The sequence below is a fragment of the Rhinolophus hipposideros genome, assembly GCF_964194185.1.
Source record: "Rhinolophus hipposideros genome assembly, chromosome: 1".
Taxonomy (NCBI): Eukaryota; Metazoa; Chordata; class Mammalia; order Chiroptera; family Rhinolophidae; genus Rhinolophus; species Rhinolophus hipposideros.
In genome coordinates this window covers 60,753,146-60,778,629 of record NC_138047.1, presented here as the reverse complement: position 1 = coordinate 60,778,629, position 25,484 = coordinate 60,753,146, and the positions used below count along the sequence as shown (strand labels likewise).

Sequence of the window (25,484 nt, the reverse complement as noted above, 5' to 3'; positions counted from 1 at the left end):
CAGTCATGAATAAATCTTGCTGTCTAAGAAAACAAGGTTGTCAGGCAAATGTAACATGAAATAAATGCACTGAGATGAAATGCAGTGTCCACTTTCTTAAATAGAAAAACACTGGTCCCCTAGGCAGTGAAGACAACCCCGGTAAGAGTTCTTTCCTCCAGTTCCACCTCCTAACTTTCCCCACCCCCAACCCCACCCTTGCTGATCACAACCCCAGGCTGCAACCACAGAGCATTTTAGTGCTCCTGAGCCTTCTGAAGTTTCACCTGGGTTTCAGTCCTCAGCCGTTAACCTTTGTGTGGTAAGAATTTTTACAATACAGAATGCCTTTTCTGTGCTGCACACATTTGTCCTTCTCGCTTATTCTCTTTCAAAAGAAACAAAAAAATTATTAAACAATAAACTATAAAGCCAGTAAAATCTTACCTTGTAACTAACAAAAGCCAAGGCAGAACTGAATGGTAGGTATTAATCTAGATTAATCTTTTAAAAACCCACATGTGTGTAACCTGCAATTGTCTTTTTAATTAAATCGGGCAGCAGTGATTCTTAAGAGTCTGTGTATCTTATGAACTTTTATTTAGAATGTGCCACTAAAAATTCATTTTTTAATAGAAAAAAAGTTCTTAATCATTAAAGAAATCTTTGTATCACCATTAAGGCTGGCATGTTTAAACAGAATATTCTAAATTCCTTCTTAATAAAAGTTTGTCTCTTATTTTGTAATTGGTTTCAACATTTGCCTGTTGAAATGGGTTTTGCTACTGGGAAGGGTGCACAATGTCTGTTTCAGTGATTTTGAGGTTTATTATTATTTTATTGTCAAAAGTTAATGAATTTGTTTTTATATAACAAAAACAATTTTTTGAAATCATCGTTATCTGTCCACTTGTTATCTTTCCTGATTTGTAGCCTTGTAATTATTGTCAATATTACCAAGGCAGCTCTCATTATTTTCACTGTTGAGGGAATGATTAGCTTTTCTCACTTGTTTGATTTAAATAAAGGAGGGAAGAGGGGGAAGAAGCTTTTTTATCTCTCCCTTTAACTTCCAGGTCCCTAAGGCAAACACATTTTTTACAAGGAGGTAGGGTTGAGGAGTGGTATTTCTGATGTCTGGATATCTAGTCTAGAGACTCCAAAATTGTGTGTATGAGATTTACAGTTCATATATTCATACATTTGTTCATTTTTTTTTAACACCCATTGAACATCTACTATGTTCCAAGAACCGTGTTAGGATAAAAAACTGAATGGCCAGCACCCGTGGAGCTCAGACTCTGGTAGAGGCGAGGGACCTGAAAACAGATGTCCTTAAAATATTAATATAACCAGAACGAAACAGATGACTTTAGAGGCTTTAGTGCATGTGTGTGCTACCCATCCACATCCCTCCATAAATAAATAAGTGTAAAGAAGTCCAATATGGTTGTGGTTATTTCCCTCAAGGATTACCTTTATTTGTGGAAGGATGCTAAATATTTTTCCAAAGTTTTCTCTCTTTTAATTTACTTTATTGCCCCAGCTTTATCGATGCCTTATGGCTGTGCTTAGTTTGCCTCCTGAGAGGCAACTGTAAGAGCACTTGAATGCATAGGAAACCGGAGGCCTGAGCAAGCACTCCATGGTTAGCCATCAGTTTTATTGAAAAATTGGTTCTTAACACTCACTGCATTGAAACTCACTTGAGTTTTACTTGGGGAGTGAAAATGGAGACAAATGTGTATGAATTTACTGGCTGCCCCTCTTAGCTCATAAACCATGTTCTGGAAGAATCCATCTGGAAGCTTTTGGGGAAAAGAAATATTTTGTAATTAAGTGTTTGTATAGGCTGCTGCATTTTTCCTGAATTAAATTTGCCATCATTTAAGTGTTTCATGGCCACTAGACACTTGTATATTTACTGATGTTTTGAGACCCATCTATACCAACTAGAGCATTCACAAATGGTTTTATCTTCTTATAAAATATTGGATGGGATTTGCTCAAGTTACAGATTACATACACCACCCAAATTCAACATTCTGGAAGTTTTGATCATTGTTTTTATGACTAAGGACCAACACTATCTTAACCCCATTTATTTCCATCAACAATACAGGTTATTGACATTTGAGGGGCAGGGGTGAGGGGGACTCATCCCCACACACACGCACAATAAAACAAAATTTAAAATCATTTGACAAACTTGACTGCTTACCAAAAAAGTTAAAAATGAAAAATCAAGTTCCTTTGGGATGTTTTGTACCATAGCGGCTGCAGCCATTACCTGTATTGAATCACCAGGTAAGTGCTCTTCAGCCCTCATGATTCAAAGGAAGTTACTTTCAATTCAAATTTTAGTTGCAGCAAGATTTAAAATACAGTGCTGTACTTTATAGGTCTTCTGGTTCATTTAGCCAAGATACTAAACCTGAGACATTGACAGGACTGCTCTACTGTCGCTGTGACCAGATACCAGATATGCTAAGCGTGGGTGGAGTCCAGGGGCTCTTGACTGATTATATTATCTAAGGTTCCATATTGCAAGTCTTTTATCTCTATAGCATTGACCAGGAAGTTACATTACTTAAAATTAGACTTCATGTGTTTTCCTACATGCTTTTGTTGTCATAGTGAGTGAGTTTTGGTAACACCTGATATAAAGGTTTCCAGGCTCTATGGTATAGAATTTGGGACTTTGATCAGTCACATGTAATTAATTCATTAGTGCCTGCACAAGATGTACTGCTTAATAAAACACTACCAGCTTGTTTCAAATCGATCATTTAAATATAAGTTGTAGCTTGTGTTGGCTAATTGATCCTTTTTCTAAACTTCCCCACTGGTCACCTGAGGAAAACATAAGCTTTCCTTTAGTTTATCTCCATGTTGAATTAGGATAGCCATTAATTAGCTCACCTCCATGCTAATAGACTGGCCTTCTGTTCAGGTGTGTTTTCCTGGTTGCATCTTTTAATTTTTATAACAGTGCATTCGCTTTAGAAGTCTTTCCCTCTGCATATCTGTTCTTAGTATGTATACTAAGCAGCCCTAGTTGGGAATCTGAACTCAAGTTTTTGCCAAAGACTTACATTTCAGCCTCGCTGCTGTTCAATTCTTGTCAAACCCCAGCTGAAAATATTCATGTAGGACCGTCAAAGAATGTGCATGCATGTGTTTCTCGGAATAATCTAAATAATCTGATCATTTAGCCTTGAATCATCCCAGATTATCCAAGAGGTAAGTACTTAGGTGGGATCATTTGAGCTTCTCATAGGTTGCTTTCAGTAATTCTACTCGAGCCTTGTGCTTTAACTCTATATTAGGAAAGAGGCTCAGGAAAGTCACTGTTCTGTTCATTACAGAGAAACTGTTAAAGGCCTTGACCATTCCTTGTCACATATCGTCTCTTTTTTGAGGGCCTTGATGAGAAACTTCTTTGGGTCTCCATCTGTTTTTATTTTATGGACATGGTCAATCTCCTAAACGTTTGTGCTCCCTCTTTGCTTTGCCTGGTAGGAAATTCAGAGTCTAATTTGTAGCCCATGACTAGCACTGTACAGGGAGCTTACGGCATGCTGTAAATTTGCTGCAGGCTGTAGTGTCCCTGTACCTGATATCTTCATTTTTCATTCTGTATCTTGTTACCATATAGGTAAGTTTGTAAACTGCTCAAATCTTCTTAAGAACAAGATGACAGAATGAATCAGAGTTTTTCAGCCTTGACATTTAATGGTGGGAATGGGCAGTAGGAGAGGAGCGTTGGGGGCAGGAGAAGAGTTGGGGAAGGCATCCTTGCCTCTGCCTACTAGAGGTCAATAGCAGTTCTCCTTCCCTCCCCCCACTCCGAGTTGCGACATCCAAAATGTCACCAGACATTGCTAGATGTCTTGTGAAATGGGAAAATCACCTCTGATTAAAAATCTCTGGTATAAATGAATAAATAAATTGGTATTAAGCATGTAGGAGAAGAAAAGTTTTCTTTAACCTTCTTAAGGTCCCTCCTGGGTCTGAAATTAAACTGACAAAGAGAGATTAAGGAGAGAAAAGCATACAAATTTTATTGAATTTTTACATGTATAAGAGAATGAAAGACCGAAAGAAATAACTAGGGCAGGAAACTTTTAGACAAACAATGTATTTGTGAAGAATTGACAAGACAAGGGATTTGCTGCAGGGGTACTAAATGGTGAAGAAATAACAAGATTCGCTTATTCTCAGCCCTGAATTCCCTGGCTTTGGCCACAAGGATGTCTCCCTTCTTCCTGGTGTAGGGAGGGTACCTTTCACACAGAGATTTATTTACTCCTTTTGGGGAAGAAGGAGGAGGGGAAAGAGATCAGAGTGACTTTTCCTGCCTCTGCTTTTTTTCTCATCCTCCTTCAGCATAAGATATTCAACATGCCAGGGTGCCACAATTGGGGGTGGTATGTCCTAAACCCCTAGTACTTTCTAGGCTATGTGCAGGCCACCTTCGGGGAGGGACACAAAGATGATGAAGCCCGGTTACTGCCCCCAGAAAAAAACAGCCAACAAGTCAAAAAGAAAGCAAGGAAATATAAATACTTAGAATGCATATCTAACTCTCATATTTGAAGTTAGTACAGTCATGCGCCACAGAACATTTCAGTCAACAATGGATCACATATATGATGGTGGTCCTGTAAGATGATAGTGGAGCTGGAAAATTCCTGTTGCCTAGTGACACCTAATGCATTGGGTAAAATCGTAGCACAATACATTACGCTATTGGTGATGATGCTGGTATATAAAGAAGCCTACTGGGCTGCCAGTCGTATAGAAGTATGGCACATACAATTATGTACAGCCCAGAATATTTGATAATGATGATAAATGACTCTTACTGGTTTATATATTATTTACTATACTATACTTTTAATTATTATTTTAAAGTGTACTCTTTCTATCTATAAAACAAAAGTTGGCTATAAAGCAGTATGCTGTGTTATGCGAGCGGCAGCCTCATACATCTGGTGTTTACTGTTGGGGCCTCTGTAACCAAAGATAAATTAACAGGTGAAAACAACAAGCAGAAGTTCATCAACACATATACCTCATATACATAGGAAATAACCAGGGAAATAACTAACTCTCAGAGGCGGCTTAGAATTCAGGCTTAAATACCATTTTCAGCTGCAGGCAAAAGAGAGAAGGTGTTAGGGAGGCCAGTTGTGGGGACGTGACCAGGTAAACAAGAGTAAAGCTTTGTTATACAGATTTCATTCTGGCACCTTCTCCATTGATAAGAGTTTCTTGAGATTTAGAGTCATCTTTCTCTTCCTAGTGCTACAGACAGGGAGACACACTGACAAATGGAGGCTTCTTTTATAAGTATAAATTTTCCTTAAAAGGTAACTTCTTTGTTTTCAGCGTTCCTCCTATGTCTGCTGTTTCTCAAAATAATCAAATCAAAATAACACTTATGCCAAAGAGGTATATTTGGGGATGGAATTTTCTGGTCTACAACATAAATGGTACACCAGGCAGAACCTGAGTATGATGCAGAGACTGTAGATTTCGGTATGAGACCCAGGGGTGCTGGGAAAGTGGAAGGGGACAACTGACTCCAGGTGCATATTCAGATCCAGGACTAAAAGAGAGGCCTGTGAGGGGTTTTGGGTGATAGAGAAGAAACTGAAAGTGATAAAAAGTGTGGCCAAGGTGTAACGGCCACCATAATGAGACGTTATCTTAAGATAGGCAAACAAAGCGGACAACTAGCTCCATAGAATACAACAGAATTTATTATAGGATAATTTACTTATAGGAAGATTGGGTCAAAGGAAAACACAACCAGCAGTCTGTGCAGATTATTCTCTGCTAACAGATCCCTGTTACAATACTTTTTTTATAGTATAATTTGGGTACTAATGATGGACAAGACAAAGGGACAAAGAATGCAGTAGCACTAGGGGCCACATCTCCTGGTGGTCTTGTGATAGATGATTGTTTATAATCGATACTATTACCAGTTTGATATTTATCTTTGTTGTCATGCCATTCTGGCCTTTACTAACACAATATTTATGGCTACATTTCAAGGGATACAAATAATCATCAACTAGAAACCTCTGATATGCTTAAGGACAGTGAGGTTGACATTAATTGAAGGACACAGCATGAGACTTGAGACTTAAAAATGAAATGAAATCCAGGACACCGAGGTGGAGTTAGTTTTGTTCACATCTTCATCTATACGACCTACTCAGTTGGCTTTATTTTATTTTCTTCTCCCAGAAATGCATATAACCCATGGAATTATTTGGCATGAAACTGAAAGCCAGAGGAAAAAGGAGAGAATGGAAACAGAGGGAATTAAGATCTCTGGGAAGCCCAAAGACAGCGATAGTCACCTAGTCACTGGTTTTGCCTATTTCCATCAGAATAGTTCAAACTGGTTGAGAAAGAGAGCCATTCAGGACCTAGGCTAGTCAATAAAACTTCCAAAAAGACTTCACACTATAGAAGAGCATGGACTTTGGCTTTAGCTCATTTGGCTTTGAACCTTACTGAGCAGTGTAACTTCTCCAAGTACAGGGCAAAAAAGATTATGAGGCTAGAATCTTTTAGCATACATAAGATTGCTGGATGTGGAAATTGGCAGTAGAAATTGCTCAAGAAATTTGTTTTTCTTCCTTTATCCATGAATAAGCAATTGTGTGTTCCCAGAGGAAATACTCTTACAAGAATTTAGATAGAAATCAATCATGGCCAGCATTAGTATCCTTTGGCTTCTGGTCACTATCTGGGGGATGGGAGAAGGGCTTCCTGTTAAGGAAGATGCATTATTTCTGCCTTGTCTTCACACTTCCCATTCCTATAAATGTCCCCATTCCTATAATGGGGAGCACATTATCCACTGCTCCCACATTAATATCTATACTAAAATCATTCCCCCAACCATCCAGATAAAATATAGAATGTCCAGTGAAATTTGAACTTCAAATAAAGAATGAATAATTTTTAGTATGTCTCAAATATTGCGTGAAACATACTTATTCAAATTTACTGACTAGCCTGCATTCCTTTTTCCTAAATGTGGCACTCTATTTAATCATCTAACCCTAATTTCTGTTTTTCTCCATCTTAAAGCTAGGCTTCTTAGCAACCTATGGGTAGAAAAAAGATGTTGGCATTACCAATATTGGCAAAGATATGGAGCAACTGGAACTCTCTGACATTACTGATGGGACTGTAAATTGGTACCACCACTTCAGAATACTGTTTAGCACTATCTCCTAACCCTATTAGGGCCCAGCAGTTTTACTCCTAGGTAAATGCAAAACAGAAATACATACATCGTTCCACCTGAAGACATGTACAAGAATATTCATAGCAGCACTATACTATTCATAATTGTCGAAACTGGAAGCTATATAATGGTAGCATGGATGTGTAAATTGTGTCATATCTATAAAATAGAATATTACACATCAATGAGAATGAATGGATTATTGCTACACCCAACGTGGTTGATCTTACAGTCATCATTTGAGCAAAAGAAGCCAGACACAGAAAAATAACATACTCATATGTAATTAAAGATATGTACAAGGCTCAACCACAGGCAAAACGAGCCTCTGGTGTTATAACAGATGACAGGGTAGAGGTTGCATTTGGGCAAAGGATTAGGTTCCCTAGGAGGGTAAGGAGAGCTTCTGGGGTGCTGGTAATGTCCTAATTCTTGAATAAGGTTTTGGTTACAATAATTGTTCACTTGGTAAAAATTCATCAATCATGCTTACGATTCTGCACTTTAATGTATGTGTATATTGTACTTCAATGGAAAGTTTACTTAAAGAGAAGAAAAGTAGTGGAACTGGATAGGTTAAACTGTAAACATGGGAACAGTAAGCAGAAGGAAGAGAAAAGAGGCAGGTTTGGAGGTGGGATTGAGGGAGCCCAACTGGACTTGCCATATAGAAGAGGAATTTCAGAACAGAATGTGAACAAATCCATGGGGAGACTGAGGTCATGTAATGATTCCTGAGTTCCAGCACTTGCATTTTGAACATTTTTCAACCGAGAAGCAATGTGTTAGGTTTCGTTCCTCACAAGGACTACCTGTCAGGCCTTTTGTAAACACAACGTATGCATCTGCTGGGAAACTGAATTAGACAACATGTAGAGTCCCTCCCCATGCTCACGTTTCGTGATGTTGATGATATCTAAATCATGGTTTCTCACCTCAGCATTTTTGACATTTGGGGCTAGGATATTCTTTGCTGTGGGGGCTGTTCTGTGTTTTGTAGGATACTGAGCAACGATGCTGGCCTCTACCCACTAGATCATAGTAGCACCTCACCCTCAGTAGTGACAACCAAGAATGTCTCCAGATAGGGCCAAATGTCCCCAGGAGTTAAAATCATCTCTGGTGGAGAACAAGTTACCTAAATCTGTATTGTGGAACTCTAGGGCAAGTGTCTGAGTAACTGATTTCAAGATACTAAAAATACATACACACACGTACATACATATGTAAGCAAACACACACATATAAAGAAAGCAAAGTTAGTCACAAACTGCGTAGCTTCCTGTAGTCCCATAATTTACCTGGGAAGGGACACTAGGAAAATGCTTACCTTTTATTCCTGAACAGGGTTTACTCATTTCAGCTGGCCATTAACTATAATTCTTGACTGGTGGCCTTCAGTGGGAAGAAGAAGAAAGGGTTTTGGAGTCCCATAGAACTAAATTCAAGTCCCAGCCCTGCCACTCTATTATTTTGGACGTGAGATTTATTTTCTGTTTCTTTCCCTCCTTCTGTAGTTTTGTAGAAGAACTACCCACATCTTACAATATCCAGGAGAGTGTAAAGGAGGTGAGGCTGAGCTGACGGTGAGGGAAAGGACAATATTGTGTTTCGCTCTGTGGCCAAGTACTGTCTTTTATTTAACTAACATTCATAGAGAACTTACCCTATGCCAGGTGCCCCTCTAAGGGCTTTTCAAATGTTAACTCATTTAATCCTCCTGACGGTTATATAAGTTAAGTACTATTAATAAGTTAAGTACTATTATATAAGTTAAGTACTATCCCCATTTCACAGATGAGAAAGCTGAAGCACAGAGAGGTGGTCACTTGCCCAAGGTGACACATCTAGTCCCTGGGAGAGCTAGGGTCTAGGGCCAAATTCCATGATCTTAGCCACTAGGAAGGGCTATTTCGTCCATCTTTTGGTTCTATAACATTTCCTGTGAGGTGCTCTACACGTCTTTCCCTTGAAGAGACTAGGAGGAAGACAAGAGCCAACGCTCAGTCTTTGAGACAAGCTTTATTTTCTCATTCGTAAATTAAAGAGGTTGGACAGGAGATCATGATTTTTCCTTGGCTTTGGCACTAAACTCTTTGCCTCAGTTTTCTTGTCTACAGTCAAGAGTTTTATCAGCCTTAATTCCCTGAGTGCTCTGAACTGCTGTGAATATTAAATAGATATCAATGTTAACTAGAAATCAAACATAAAATGCTTTGAAAAGTATAATGCTCTTTACAAGGTTACGCCATTGTCATGTAGGCAACATACCATGCTCTGGTTTTTTCTGTCAACAGTCTCTGGCACTTAGTTAGAGTCTCTCGTGTATAACAAAGATTTGCAGTTTTCAAAATGTCTTCACATGAATGATCTTATCTGATCTTCCTCAATACTAGCAATGACTAACACGCAAGCCTTCTGATTTCTAACCCATTGGTTATCTTATCACCACACTCATTAGCCTTTGAAGTGCTATGCTCCTAGGAGTTTTTCCATAACATTAAATCAGGCATGGGCGCTGCTACTTAGCAACATTTAGTTTAAAATAGACACAATGGTGCATATGTCAGGTCATTGACATACAGGAAACACGGTGCTTAATAGACATTGTCTAGTGACATGGTCTCATCACATTAATACAACAATCCAATGAGAAAAGTCATACTCATTTTAAAGCTGTGGAGGCTCAGAGAAGTTAGTTTACTTGTCCGAGGACACACAGAAGGTGGAAAATAGATTTGAACCCAGTTTCGTTTGTTTCCATGGTTCCGAATTATGATCTAGACTCTGGCTAGTCAAAGTGTGGGCCAGACACCTACAGCATGGGTACCATCTGGGAGCTTGTTGAAAAAAAGCAAATCTCAGTTCCCACTCTGGGCCTACTGAATCTGGATCTGCATTCTAAAGGATACCAAGCTTAGTCCTGTGCACATTAAAATTTAAGAACCTCTGATCTCTGTTGCCGCTCAATATAGATCTATGTACAACATACAGAAGTACAAAATCTATAAATAAACACATATACATCCATATACACATACATTGTAGTGTGTTTCTAAAATATACTTCTAAACATTTTGCTTTAAGAGAAAGAAATTAGGGATTTAAAGGCAAGTGGCATAAGTCCCTGTGTTAGATTAGGAATTGAATTAATTAACAGATACACAATACATACTAGGATTTGCATACATAGCAATTACAGCCTATGCTGTATTTGAACTTTATTTTCATGAAATTTAAAATACATATTTATTTTCTAAAACTGTCCATTGAAGGTGTCCAGAAGCATGTGGGAAACCTCAGCCTGTAAACTAAGGATGTCTGCCACCAGTACTGGGCCTGGGGTAGCTCTGCAAAAAGCCAGGAGCAGGAAAGCCTGCTCCCACCTGCTGCTGGTTGCCACTTGCCAGTTGTTAATAAAGCCTCATGTGGTACAGAGCTGCGTGAGGTGGGGTTACAATGAGTCAGCAGGTTGGAGCTGTGGAACTCACCAGACCAATCTGATTCAGGTGTGGCCATAAGTGTATGGGGTGGGCTCAACACAGGAAAGATGGCGCCCACCTGCCAGCTGCTTGGGAGGACGACCCCACACAGGGAAAATGCCGACTGTCCTGCGGGTTGTACCCCAAGGCCACACACCTCAGTCTGCCCTCTATGTGCCTCTCATGCCCCCTTAGTTACCATCCCTCTGCCAGAGCCCAAGGTGAGTGCCTGCAACTGTGTGTGGGGGCCCTTTAAGAGGATGCCTGGGTTTCCAATAGCCTTCTGTCCCACTCGGATGGTCAGAATCCCCACTGTTTTTCATAGCCAGATGCTGTGAAGGCTCCTCTTCCTGGCACCAGTACTCCTGGCTGGGGAGCCGGTGTGAGGCTGGGGTTTCTTGCTCCTACATGGGGAAACTCTGTGCCGAGATAGCACTCCCAATTTTCTTCCACCACGTGGAGGTTTGGGGCCGGCCCATTTCATGTCTCCTCTTACCAGTCTCAATGTGGCTCCTTCTTTATATGCTTAGTTATAAAATACTAATGGTTCTCCAGGTTGATAATTCTATAATTCAGCTGTAATTTCGATGTGTTCATGAGATGCACACGTTTATCTACTCTGCCACCTTGGATAGTTCAATATATCAGAACTTCTTATCATTGTAACTTGACTGGTATTTTTATATCAAACCAGCAAATTTTATCCTACTCCAAACTACTCAGCACAACAAGTATGTGTTTCCAGTGCTATACACAGTTATGAAGCACTGGAAGACTGTTTAAGACACCATCTTTGCCCTGGAGTAATTTTTAGCTTTGGGGACTCTTGAAAAGAACTTTACTGATGGTTGCCAGGGGTGAGTGAAAAAGGGAAAAGGATTAAGAAGTACAAGTTGATTGTTACACAATAGTCATGGGGATGTAGGATATAGCATAAGGAATGTAGTCAGTAATATTGTAATAACTATGTTGTCAGATAGGTACTAGATTTATCGAGGTGATAAATGAGAGGGATGTTGGGGGCAGGATGAAAAAAGTGAAGGGATTAAAAAATACAAATTGGTAATTACAAAATAGTCATGGGGATGTAAAGTAAAGCACAGGGAATATAGTCAATGATATGGTAATAACTATGTATAGTGCCAGGTGAGTACTAGACTAGTCAGGGGGAATCATTTCTTAAATTATAAGAATGTCTAACCACTATGCAGTATATTTGAAATTAATATAATATAATATTGAATGTCAACTGTAATTGACAAATTGAAAGGGGGGGAATGTGAAGGGGAATAATAGATAGATAGATAGATAGATAGATAGATAGATAGATAGATAGATAGATAAATTTTTGAAAAAAGAACTTTAGCATGGCTTTCCATTTTGATAAATTGGCTAAACTGATTGTGATTGGCTGTGCTGATTTTTTTTTCCTTAAGCATTGTTTTTATGAAAGAAGTAATTTTCTTTTAACAATGTATCCTTACAGGTAAATTTTTATTTAATGGTACACACACACACACACACACACACACAGCAGCCTCAGCAGCAGCTATCTGTATATTTTTATGATACTGATTTTCCCAGTATATTAATAAAAGATAATGGATAATTCATCCTTGAGGTTGGAGGTATATCCATAACATTCAGAACGGAACAACACATTACCCATGCAACTTATTCTTATTTGTACCTATTTCTCAGATAATAGATAGAGTTCACATTATGCGCCAACTCTGATCAAATGGTAGTAGCATCCTATGCACTATCTTCTCTAGGATTCTAAAATATGTCCAGAGGAGATAGATCCTACGTAATGAGATCAATTAGATAAATCATAAGTAAGATCGATCCCACATTCTGGTATCAATTAGCAATGTCTGCTGTGGGTGTAGGAAGGCACTGTTGATGAACACCTGGCCACCCATTGCCATCCCTACACTTCGACCCTTCCTTCTGCTACAAAAAGCTTATGTCTCTCCTGTTCCTCATGCATTCCTCAGTCTTGCTTTACCCTAGGCATTTCCTCACACTCTTTCCATGCTTAGAATGTTCTACTTTCTGTGCTCAGATAAGAATCTCATGATCTCCAACCAGACTTCCTCAACTTTTTCAGAATCGATGATAATTCTAGTTCTGCTAGTTTGGGGGGGAAAAAAGGAAAAAAAAAAAAAGAGGTTCAGAGCATATGCTTGAACTTCTCCAGTTCAGGACCTAGACACAGATGTTTCCCTTACAATTCCCAGGAGGCCAAGAAGATTCTTAATATGACTTGTTTTGATTGAAATTAAATACTACCACTTCCTTTTTGGGTTACACCTGTCCTTCTGGGGCTGTGCAAATGTCTCTGCAGTTTTAGGTCTTTTACTACTGGAAATTCCTACCTAATGGGCTCTCATCTTAATTTTTCCTCCTTATTCAAATTTCTGTTAAACACTCCCTTTGGCTTTATAACTATACCCAATACAAAACGAAGCCAGTCTTGCTGGATATACAGATTTTTCAATGAACTATGCTTTTCTCTTCTTATCCTATTTTGGTTTGGTTCTCAGAGAAATTGGTGCCTGGGAAGGGAATTGAAAAAAAAAATTTAGATTTAAAAAAAGTCAGATTAGGCAATAATATTATGGTCCCCTTTACCACTCTCACTTTTTTTTTCTTTTTAACAATCCCTTTCCCTTAAGAAGCACTTGAGCACTTACTAAACATACAGATTCCTCAATGCCTTTCCAAGCCTATTAAATCTAAATCTAGGGATGTGTCATTCTTAACAAGCCCCTCAGGTGATTCTTACCCACACTAAAGTTTGAAGAATAAAAGGAACATTTGTTAATTACAAGCAGGTTTTCTATTTTAAAAAGTTATACCACAAATATTAGCTAGCAATATGACAGTGGTTTTCTAAGACAAAATGTCTACAGAGAGAAATCAGTGAGAAATATCTGGTATGTAGAATATTTTAATTAATAAGACCCCAGTGTAACCAGAACTACAAAATACTCCTATATCAAAACTAAAAAGTTTGTGCCTTATCCTGCACAAGTTTATATTCACTTGATTAGGCAAGGAAACCCTACCCATTCCCGTGACTTTTAACCATCCCCTCTCTGCTAATTAATTCTTTCAACAATATTCTATTGCATGCATGTAAAATATTTACTATTTCAGTCTGTCAGTTAATTCTCTCTTCTCCATCACATAGGCATATGTCTTCCTGCATTACAAGCAAAGCCATCATTACCTTCCCAATTAAGTGGAGAGGTAGTTAAATATTTACCTACACTTTCCAGCTTTAAACATGATTCCTGGTGTGATTCGACCACAATTGTATAATTATAAGCCTTCTCGATCTGGGCAGTTTTCCCTCTGTGTCATAACACAAGTTCTTGATAAAAAGTACTAGAGGCATCTTTCTAGGGCAGCTCAAAGTGCCTTGGCTTTTATTATCCCAGAGAACTTTGTCCCTCTCTGTGGGGACTCAACTGTTGGTGGGAATCAACTGACACTAGCAGAACCAACACAGAAGAGGAGGACCAGGGCACAGTGAAAAGCTAAGAAGAGGGATTAGGAAAGACTAAGAAAGTAAGATAGCATGTAAACAGTGGTCACCAGAGCTGGCTGTATCAGAATTACCCTTAAAAATTTTACACACTCATAATATCCAAAATTTATAAAACATTCATTCAACTCAACACCAAAAATCAAACAGCCCAATTTAAAAATGAGCAGAGAACATGAAGAGACATTTCTCTAAAGAGGACATACAGATGGCCAACAGACATGAAAAAATGCTCAATCTCACTAATCATTAGAGAAATGCAAAAAAAAACCCACAATGAGATACCACCTCACTCTGGTCATAATGGCTATCATCAATAAATCAACAAACAAGAGCTGGCGAGGCTGGAGAAAAGGGAACCTTGGTACACTGTTGGTGGGAATGCAGATTGGTGCAGCCACTATGCAAATCAGTATGGAGGTATCTCAAGAAACTGGAAATGGAACTACCTTATGACTCAGCAATTCCACTCTTAGGTATCTATCCAGAGAAATCCAAGACGCTAATTTGAAAAAGTACGTGCACCCCTATGTTTTTTGCAGTGCTATTTACAACATCCAAAGCTTGGAAACAAATGCCCATCAGCAGACGATTGGATTAAGAAACTGTGGTACATTTATACAATGGAGTATTACTTGGCTATAAAGAAGAATGAATTCTTACCATTTGCAACGATATGGATAGACTTAGAGAACACTATTCTAAATGAAATAAGCCAGTCAGAGAAAGACAAATACCATATGGTCTTACTTATATGTGGAATCTAAAGAACTGAATAAATGAGTAATATAAACAGAAATCATCTCAGAGATACAGAGGAAAAACTGATGGTTGCTAGATGGGAAGGGGGTGGGGATGAGGGAAAAGGAGAAGGGATTAGACAGCATAAATTGGTAACTACAATGTTGCCAAGAGGATATGAAAGACAGTTTGGAGAATATAATCAATGTTGTAAAGATTTTGTAGGGTGTCAGATGGTCACATGTCTTATTAGGGAGACCACTTCATGGATGGTGTAGATGCTTGACCACTGCACTGTACACCTGAAGCTGAAGCTGAATAATGTTGTATGTCAACTATAATTTAATATATGTATATATAGTCACAGGATATGGAGTACAGCATAGGAAATAGAGTCAATGGAATTGTAATAGATATATAAGATGTCAGAGGGGCAATAAATTGGGGGAGGGGAGTTATCACTTTGTGAGGGGTGAAATGTCTATTACATTGTTTTGTACACTTGAAACTAATAATAATAATAATAAAAACTTGCGCACCCAGAGTCCACCCCAGGCTACTAAATCAGAAGCAAGAATCTGTCTTTTTAACCACTTAGGATGAAGCAAGTGCACAGCAAGGATAAAGAAGATTGATAGAATCTTTGATTGGGGCCTTCCTTGGCGACATAGTGGAGGAAAACCGAAGGCAGAAAAGCAGCAGGATAATATGGGGCAAGGAGTTGCCTTGCAATTGGTCAAAGGACGTGTTAGCAGTGAGCAGGGACCAAGACTACAGAGCACAGTGTTAAGTTTTAACACTGGTAATTGTGGAACACAATGCATTTCCTCTCTTGGGAGTTCTGACTGGGTAGGAGCTCAGGAGACTTCCCTTGAGCATTGGATGAAATATGAAAAATATAAGTGCCAATTTGTTTGAGGGACACTATTTTTCGTGCTTTTGCAACCACTGGGACCTTGAAGCCTCTTTTTTCAGATTCTGACCTGACACCTTCACAAAAGGAAACTGAATGGCTTTTTTGTTTGTCTGTTTGTTTAAGTAAACTAGGTCTTCTATTAAAACTTTGTACTGTCAGGATACGCAGTGAATGCTGACATTAGCTAGAAGCATCTGTTTTAACAACAATTTTTTGGAGAAGTAAAGAACTCTATCTCACAGAGTCCTCTTAAGGATAAATTAAGATAATGGCCATGGAATAGCTTTATAAAAATCGGCTTTTAAATAGAAACACCTCAAAGGCAAAATAGACATTGTTCAGGATGATTGTCTTGAAAACAGAAAAAAAAAATCATCTTGCTGGTCAGTGAAAGAGGAAAAAAAACCACAGTAAAACCTAAGAAAGGAACCTTCACACCTTTCCTTTATGTATTTAATTCACAAATATCGACAACAGTCTGGAAATGCTGTGCTAAGGTAATGGAATGTGAGCACCCCTAATAAGGAGAGTTTTGATGAAACGTCTTCTCGACCGGTATCTCCATTATCGCCAACCAATACAGTTGTGTTTAGGACTTTTCTGGTTTTGTTTTCACAGGCAGTGCCCTCTTGAACTTATCCGTAAAAATGAATCCAGTTGTTACCCAGCCAGGATATGGCGTAGGGGGTGCTGTGATGACTAGTGACTGGCAAACTGGCACATTTGACTGCTGCAGTGACATAGGGATTTGTGAGTACACATAGTAATTGCTTTCTCCCTGACTACTAGTAATAATGCAGATTACTAACATAATAAATGTTTATTTCTCCTCTCATTGATGTCCATCCATGTTTGACTCTCTAACTCAGAAGTCACAAGCTAGAAGCCCATGGGCAGATTTAGCCACGGGCTGTATTTTGTTTGTTCTGTACATAATGAGCTCTCTTGATGTCATAATTTTAATGTAGTGGGAAACACCTAAACATCAGATTCCACATAAAAATCTAGATTTCCAGCTTCTCTTGAAACATTTGGAAAATCGGGAAAGATGAGCCCTCCTTCTCATGTGGCAGAGGTCAACTGTTGCTGAGTATTAGCCAACCCCATTAAAAAGGATATTCACGCTGCAGTTTGCCATATCTATGTCCACCCTTCATTATTGTTTATTTTTTGTTTTTTCCAACCTATTTCACTAATTTATTTTACCTGCCTGGTCTTGAATTTGTGATTCTTGTCTAAATCAATCACCTTTTAAAAAAATTTTTACCTCCTTAGTATCACCATGTTCTTGACACGTTTCTCTAGTCTTCTGTTTACACCATCCTTTCCCTACAGCGCTGATTTTGTGTTTTCCGGCTTACTGTGATACTCTTATGGCTGTTCCATTTCAGGAAGCATTGTACATTTTTAACTTTACTGCCTTCTAATTCTTTTACACTACCAAACATACTTTTGTATGAGAAAATTTTCCTTATTTCTGAGTCTTTTGCCATGTGAGTTGCAAACAATCTGTGCAGCTTGTCTTTCCAGGGTTTGAGAAACAGTCTCCTTTTTAAAATAAATATGATGGAAGTTCCAAGTTCATTGGAGATAGGCTTCTGCTTAAAACAATCAACCAAAAAACAAAGACTTTCTTATCTTATCTAGAGTACAGCCATATCAAAACTCTACCCTAGAGCTTTTCAAAAGAGATTTGTACTCAGCATGTTTGAGAACAGTATGCTGTTGGTTGCCATTTTCTTAGGCCTTTTTTTTTTTGCTCTGATACAGATTCTTTAAAGTGAAATTGCAGTAAGCTTTTTAAGCTTTTGATGCCAATATCCTTTAGCTTCCACTTGTTTCCATCCTCATGTCAATAATAGGGCTCGGGGCCAGCCTGGTGGCTCAGGCAGTTGGAGCTCCATGCTCCTAACTCCGAAGGCTGCCGGTTCGATTCCCACATGGGCCAGTGGACTCTCAACCACAAGGTTGCCGGTTCAACTCCTTGAGTCCCGCAAGGGATGGTGGGCTCCGCCCCCTGCAACTAAGATTGAACATGGCACCTTGAGCTGAGCTGCCTCCCGGATGGCTCAGTTGGTTGGAAAGTGTCCTCTCAACCACAAGGTTGCTGGTTGGACTCCCACAAGGGATGGTGGGCTGCGCCCCCTGCAACTAGGGCAAATGAACCTGGAGCTGAGCTGCGCCCTCCACAACCAAGACTGAAAGGACAACAACTTGACTTGGAAAAAAGTCCTGGAAGTACACACTGTTCCCCAATAAAGTCCTGTTCCCCTTCCCCAATAAAATCTGAAAAATTATAATAATAATAATAATAATAATAATAGGGCTCTATCTACCCTTTGCCTGAAAGACCTTCTAGAATCATTCCCTATTGCTTTTTTTGTTAGGTTGGTGCAAAAGTAATTGCAATCTTTGCAATTATTTTTAACCTTGTAAACCGCAATTACTTTTGCAACAACCTAATACATTTTGGCCCCAATAATTTCCCCACTCAGCATTTTCTGACCCTAAACACCCTCCCATAGTTTTCAGAGGGCTTCTCAGACATCCCGATGCCACAAACTTCCTATACAAGAATGACTCAAATGCAATCTAGAGCAGGAAAAAAAAATAATTTGGACATGCTCAGATTGACTCGGCAGACACTTTTACAATGAAATCTGACCTGATATAATAACATGCAAATTTTTCACAACTCCTGGACAGAAGCAAGACATAAAGACCCAGATGACCACATTGTTTTCTCAGATGGTCCATTAAGGCCATTTCCTGAGTTAGCATCTATTTGAAAGCTGTGTGATTTAGTGGAAATGATGACGACTTTAACTAATTCCTCTGTGTGGTTTCACCCTCACTCAGGCCTTTGTGGAACTTTCTTTCCCCTGTGCCTTTCATGTCAGATTGCCTCTGACATGAACGAATGCTGCCTGTGTGGAGCAAGTGTCGCCATGAGGACCAAGTATCGAACCCGATACGGCATCCCGGTGAGTCACCCAAGTATATACTGGGAAGTGATAGCTCAGACACCCAAAGGCTTCTGTTTAGTCTGACTGGATCTCCATAATTGCTCTCCTCATCCTTCATGGTTTGACCTAGTCTTCACTACCTTCGTAATTTTAAAGTGATTAACAGGGGCTGTGTGGCTATCTATATTTTGGAATATGTTAGTAATGAAATCTTCTATTGATCCAATAAATGTAACTAAAAAAGTTGCTGGAGGTGAGTAAGTGAGGGGTAGAAATCGGCACAGGGCCCTTAGCCTCTCCTGGCTTTATTCAGAGTCAGACAGGACCTGCAAATCTGTAGAGTGTGTGATCGTAACTCTGAAAGTCTTGGGTAAAAATGGGTGTGTAGTGGTTCCCCATGAAGCTGGCATTTTTGCTTCACTGGTAACTCATAAGCTAGTGTTCATTCATTAAAAAGGACTACTGAGCACTTAGAATCTTGTTAAATCATAAGCTGGTGTTCATTCATTCAATAGGGATTTATCAAACACATAGAACATGCCAATCACTATTGCAGACACTAAAGACACATCAGTGAACAAAGGAAATCATGAAAGGCATGTCCCTTCTTTGTTTAAAAGATTTCAGTGGTTTCCCAATTCACTCAGAGTAAAATATAATGGTCTGCTAGGTTCTCACTAATGCTCTGACATCGTCTTCTTCTATACCCCATCCCCCCACACACACTCTATCCCTGCCCCCTACCTGTTGTTTTTGGAACATTCCAGGTAAGCTCTACTTCAAGGCCTTCGCTCTAGCTCTTTCCTCTGCCTGGACCTTCCCCAGATGGGTCATCCTCTCATCCTTTCAGTTCTTTACTTTCTGACTGAGGTCTTTCCTGATTACCTTATTTAAAATCAGAACCTTCAGCACTCTTCCTCTTCCTTGCTTTATTTTTCTCTATAGCACTTATCACCATCCTTTTAGGCTTCCTTCTTTCCTCTGCAGGAAAGAAGGAGAAAGAAAGGAAACAACTGCTGATTGAACTACTATGTGCTGGGATATGATTTTGACATATATTTGCTCATTTACTATGTACAAACTCTTTGTGGTTCCAGGATTGTCACCCCCACTTTATAGATATTGAAATTAGGGATGAGACAGGCTTAAGGTCACAGAACACGGACATGCTGGAAATTGAGCTAAGGTTTATTCTGACTGACTGCATAGGTCCAGTTTTTCCCACTTTATCATCCTGCCTTCCTGAGTACATGTGTCTTAAACCATGTACCACATTCATTTATTTGCTCAATCAGTGATTCTGTAAATAGTGCTCATTACAGACTTCTTTTTTAACCAGTGATGCCCTGGTCCTATTTAACTAAACAGAGTGGTGAATGTAGAATGCAGAATCTTTATTTCTGGCACCTATTTCCTGAGAAGCTAGTCCAGTCAAGGCATTTATGTCCCTTATTAACTTTGGCATGATATAAACCTGTAGTTTATTTTCTCTCTGAAAAAGGAATGTGTTTTTTTCTCCATCATCTCTATACCTATACTATGAAAGAGACTTAGAATCAAGGTGTGTCTTCTATTGGTTTTTCTAGGTTACTTAGCAAATAATGGTGGGATTTTTTTCCCCCTCTAAAAACGACCTGAGGTAAAAGACAGGCATAGACATGCTGGAACAGAAAAGTAAAGTGAGAATATTTTCTTCTTTGGGGCATATTATATGTATTCAATACATGTTGATGTAATGAAGGTTTAAAAGAGTTTTAAAAAGTAAATAATGAATGAAAGAGTGAAAAACAAGAGTACTATGAGGAAAGATTAAAGGAATTTGGATTGTTTATCAGGGAAAAAGAGAAGGCTATGAGACTGAATTGTCTTTACACTGAATATCCATGCCTCCACCTGATGAGGGTTACAACATTATAAGGTTTTTAACATTGCTACTCATTTGCCCACTCTTTGCTCCACATATTTACTCTGTTAGATGAAAATCAACATCACTGTAGCAATAAAAAAAATTTTCATGAAAAATAAATCACTCATAATCTCAACACTGAGGAGCTCCTAACCCTTGTAAACAGAATCTACCAGTTCCTTTTATCTCTTTCCCTTTCTCTCTCTACTCACACTGTAGATTGGGAATCACATGTACCCAACGTCTAAAAAAATTAGTGCTGGCAAAAAAATGGAGTTCACAATTATTTCCATCCATCAAGATGCACAGTCATAGCACCTGACTGTCAGACTAGATCCCCTTGGATCACCCAATGTCTCCTGCTCAGATCAGGAGTCCCTTCAAGAGCATCTCTACCGGAGGATCATTGAGAACCCAACTGGATCCTTCCAGGGACAGAGCCCTCAAAACTTTTCAAAGTAGCCCATTTCGTGACTTTTCCAAACACCATTCTCTTCTTTTTTCTTTTTCCCAAAAATTGTATATCCCTCTCTTACTCTGGACCTCCTCCCTTGCAAAACATGAGAGATGCCGATGAAAATGGCTAGAAGGATACAAGGTGAAGCCTAGTCTGGCACTACGCACAAACTATAGACAAATTGATGCATTGCACAGCTGGCTTTAAAGGGAACCATTCCAGGACAGATGATAGAGGACTGGGGCTACAGTCGTAACCTGCAGATGAAATGATGTATCATGAAAAGGGCACTGGCTTGAGAAAAGGAAGACCAAGGGCTGTCACCAATGTGTTATGTGATCTTAGCAAGTCATTTAACATCTCTGGGTCATCAGAAAAATGAAGATAATGTTCAAGAACTCTCGTGATAAACAAGTGACATAAAATGAATGTCTTAAAGAGATTTGAAAAGTTATACGAATGCCAGGTATTGTGTGACTAGATTTATAGGCTACATGTTGATTCATTTGTCTTTTTTTTTAACAGGGATCTATTTGCAGTGATTTCTTAATGCTGGCGTGTTTCCCTCAATGCGCCCTTTGTCAACTCAAACGAGATATTGAGAAAAGAAAAGAAATGAATGCTTTCTAAAAGATGCTTGGTATGTTAGTGAAAATTCTTTGATTTATGAATATCAAAACAAATTCTCAAGACAGCTTTTATTTCTTTGGTACTCTCTCACAGATACATAAGGTATCCCTTAACAAATGAAGGACAAATGATTTTTAATTGCCAGCCTACACCAAGCAGTTGGTAGTCAACTTCCCAGAACCTGGGTTGAAAGGGCAAAGCCTGGCTGAATAGGAAAGAATTCTGTGATTTTTTTTTTAGGATGTCTGCCACAACAGGAGTGGCCATTTGATGTACCAAATAAACATGCCACGTATCAACCATGCCCATCTTAAGTACGTCATGTTTAAGGTAGTAGAGATAGGCGTATAACTTTCCCTAAGCCTAGATCTCAGGTCCATCACTACCATCAGTAACCAACTGAGATGTCATACAAAGTGTGACTGTGTAGTTATATTTTCTTAATCAACACCACAATATTAAAATAATTCATTTTCCAAAGTGGTGGAACGTTATTTTAGTCTCTATAAATTAAGTATGGAGAATTCACCCAGTTATCCAAAACTCCAAAACCCCCACTATGAAGAATTACTGACTTTTTGGTGACTATATTATCAAAGTCATTATCAAAGACTATTTTAATTTTCTCAGATTTTCCTGTTTCTCTTAGGCAAGAGAGCAAGTCTTTCAATCTCTTCCTGCCAATCCCTATGGAACTTGTAATCAAAAATTTGCTTTCACATGGAAATGGCTATTCTCTGTAAAACTCCTATCTCCCAAAAGATTTTTGAGAGTGTTTGATCAGGATGGTGTATTAATGTGTATGATTGGTTGACATTAATGTAATCTGTCTCTCTCATATGCAGCGCAAAATAATGTCCTCTTAATGAATCATGCTTCAGTATGTTGCATTTTTAGTACTATTTTAGTATCCTAGTATTTGTCTTCTGCTTGTTTTAAATGGTTTCCCTCAATGACTGAAGTACTTAACTCCCTTTCAAGCAGAGTCAAGGTAGGGAGTTTTCTTATCAGTCTTTTTCCTCCTTATACCCTACTTCCTAAGAATTGACTACGATCCCTCTTCCCAAGCAGTGATGCTTCTTTAAAGGCCTATGTTACCAACTGGACTCAGAATTTTATGGCAAAGTAGCCCTGAGGGAATTACCATGTGGCAGTTGACTGGTCTAGTCATTCAATCAGTTGAAAAGATTGTTTTGGATTTCTATCTTTTGGATACTTTCACCTTCTCATTTTTGATGATTCATTGTCATTTTGTAATGGAAGTTAACTCTGGCAATCTATAGAGCATTCTGTTGGTTCACCCAACCAACTAGCAATAGTGCCTGACACATAGTAGGCACTTAATAAATATTGTAGATGAATAAATGAATGCAACTTTCAAGCAAGGAAGCATAATTAGGGCCCTAATCTACGAGACTCATCTGAATCTTAACTGGTGGTCATGACTCCTCCTAAAAGATTGTACTGAACCAGGGGACATTATTTGATGTAGATTTTAAATATGCAGCAATTTGGCAGTAGGGTAAAAGTGGACTCGAAGTTTTGGTATTTGGAACAAGATAACATTAAAAAAAGATGGAACTGATAAGTCCCAATTTTTTTATTCATTTATTCTTTCTTCTTTTTTCCTTTCTTTCTTTTTTTTATTCCTACAGGTAAAATTCACTTTGTGGTGAAAGAAAATGCTGGAATGAAACTCAGCTTTTATTAAATGCTATCTCATCTCAAATCTTAGAAATTAGTTTAACTAATCATCTAGTTTCACATGGCTTCAAAATATTTCAATTTGCAGTTTATTTTGAAAACTATTTCCAGTCCTATTCTCTAAAATGACTGCCATTAAAACAATTAATTTCCTCAATAATTTTTATGTCTTTAAATACTGCTTCATGGGAAATTACAATATTCTTCTTTTAAAAATGAACCCAAGGTTGTCTAAATGTCAACGTTGAATAATGGGTAGATGGAGATTTTCTATTCTATTTTTCTGCCTTTATATATGTTTGAAAATGTCCAGAATAAAAGATTTTTTAAAATGTTACCAAGTAAAAAGTTTTTATTACTTTGGATTTTCCCTTCATTGCGAGGCCAGATGTTACCCTATGGGGTCCCTCACCCCAGGAAGTGTGGTTGCCTACCTTTGGGAGTCTGAATGGCATTTGGCACCTCTTTTTTTTATTATTGGGGAATATTGGGGAACAGTGTGTTTCTCCAGGGCCCATCAGCTCCAAGTCACCATCCTTCAATCTCGTTGTAAAGGGTGCAGCTCAGCTCCAAGTCCAGTCGCCATTTTCAGTCTTAGTTGCAGGGGGTACAGCCACCATCCTATGTGGAAATTGAACCAGCAATCTTGTTGTTAAGAGCTTACATTCTAACCAACTGAGCCATCCAGCAGCCCCAACATTTAGCACTTCTTTACAGTCTCATAAAGTAAATCCACTCCAGAAAGTATGTGCTAAGCAATACAGAGTTTACTGTAGATTATATAGACAAAAGAGGGGATTTCTGTCATAAGCCTAATTCAAATTCCCATTGGACATTTCTGTCCTCCCCAAAGTCATCTCTTGCAGCAAGTCAGCCACAGGAGCTCCACACACCGTTCTCTCTGCACCGCCCCCCGTCCCAGGTTAATGTGGCATTTTATTGTTTTTTTATCAAGATGTAATTAGCAACAACAACAACAACAAAGATGTAATTAATATGTATTCGTTCTAAGTGTACCACAGGAAGATTTTATATATATGATTTTATATTATATAGGATTTATATATGAAAATGATTCTCACAACAACTTTCGTTAGCAGCCATCACCACACAGCTATCATTTTTTTCTTGTGATGAGAACTTTCAAGATTTACTCTCTTAGTAACTTTCAAATATGCACTTCATGTTATTGACTATAGTCGCCACGCTGTACATAACGTCCCCAGGACTTATCAATTTTATAACTGGAAATGTGTATCTTTTGACAATCTTTACCTGTTTCGCCCACTCCCTACCTTCTTCCTCTGGCCACTACCAATTTGTTTTCTCTATCTATGAGCTTGGTGTGTGTGTGTGTGTGTGTGTGTGTGTGTGTGTGTGTGTGTGTGTGTGTTTTAGATTCCATGTATAAGTGAGGTCACATGTAATTTGTCTTTCTTCATCTAACCTAGCTCCCTTTGCGTCATGCCCTCCAGGTCCATCCATATTGTTGCAAATGGCAGGATTTCCTTCTCTTACATGCCTGAGTAATATTCCATTGTATATATGTACCACATCTTCTTTATTTATTCATCTACAGAAGGACACTTAGGTTGTTTCCATGTCTTGACTGTTGTAAAAAATGCTGCAATGAGCATGGGGGTATAGACTACACACCTTTCTTATGCAGAACAATTTAGTTCCAGCTCAGCTTTGCAGTCCTAAGAACCATAACTCCAAAGGCACAGGATAGGGGTGGAATTCTGTTTTTAAGCAAAATATTTTCCATATAGCTTATTAGAAAATTATACTTTGTACATGTTTGTACAACTTTTAGGTAAAAGTTATGATAAACAAGAAAGTTTTTAGAAAACTCTTTGATCGAGCTGAGA

General features: G+C 38.6%; 1 protein-coding gene across 1 annotated transcript; it reads left to right on the top strand.

The window, feature by feature from the left end:
* Positions 1 to 207: 207 nt before the first annotated feature.
* On the top strand, positions 208 to 23,949 carry PLAC8 (placenta associated 8). Its single transcript, XM_081049117.1, has 5 exons — positions 208 to 301; positions 16,569 to 16,700; positions 18,810 to 18,934; positions 21,805 to 21,919; positions 23,565 to 23,949. The coding sequence occupies exons 2-4, from the start codon at positions 16,598 to 16,600 to the stop codon at positions 21,907 to 21,909; spliced, it is 333 nt and encodes a 110-aa protein (XP_080905243.1). The 5' UTR covers positions 208 to 301; positions 16,569 to 16,597; the 3' UTR covers positions 21,910 to 21,919; positions 23,565 to 23,949.
* Positions 23,950 to 25,484: the final 1,535 nt, after the last annotated feature.

Bases quoted from the DNA above. Each gene is read 5' to 3' on its own strand.
- PLAC8 (XM_081049117.1), top strand. From the start codon at position 16,598: ATGAATCCAGTTGTTACCCAGCCAGGATATGGCGTAGGGGGTGCTGTG. The intron at 16,701-18,809 runs GTGAGTACACAT...ACCCTCACTCAG, and splicing joins CTGCAGTGACATAGGGATTT to GCCTTTGTGGAACTTTCTTT. The intron at 18,935-21,804 runs GTGAGTCACCCA...TTTTTTTAACAG, and splicing joins GAACCCGATACGGCATCCCG to GGATCTATTTGCAGTGATTT.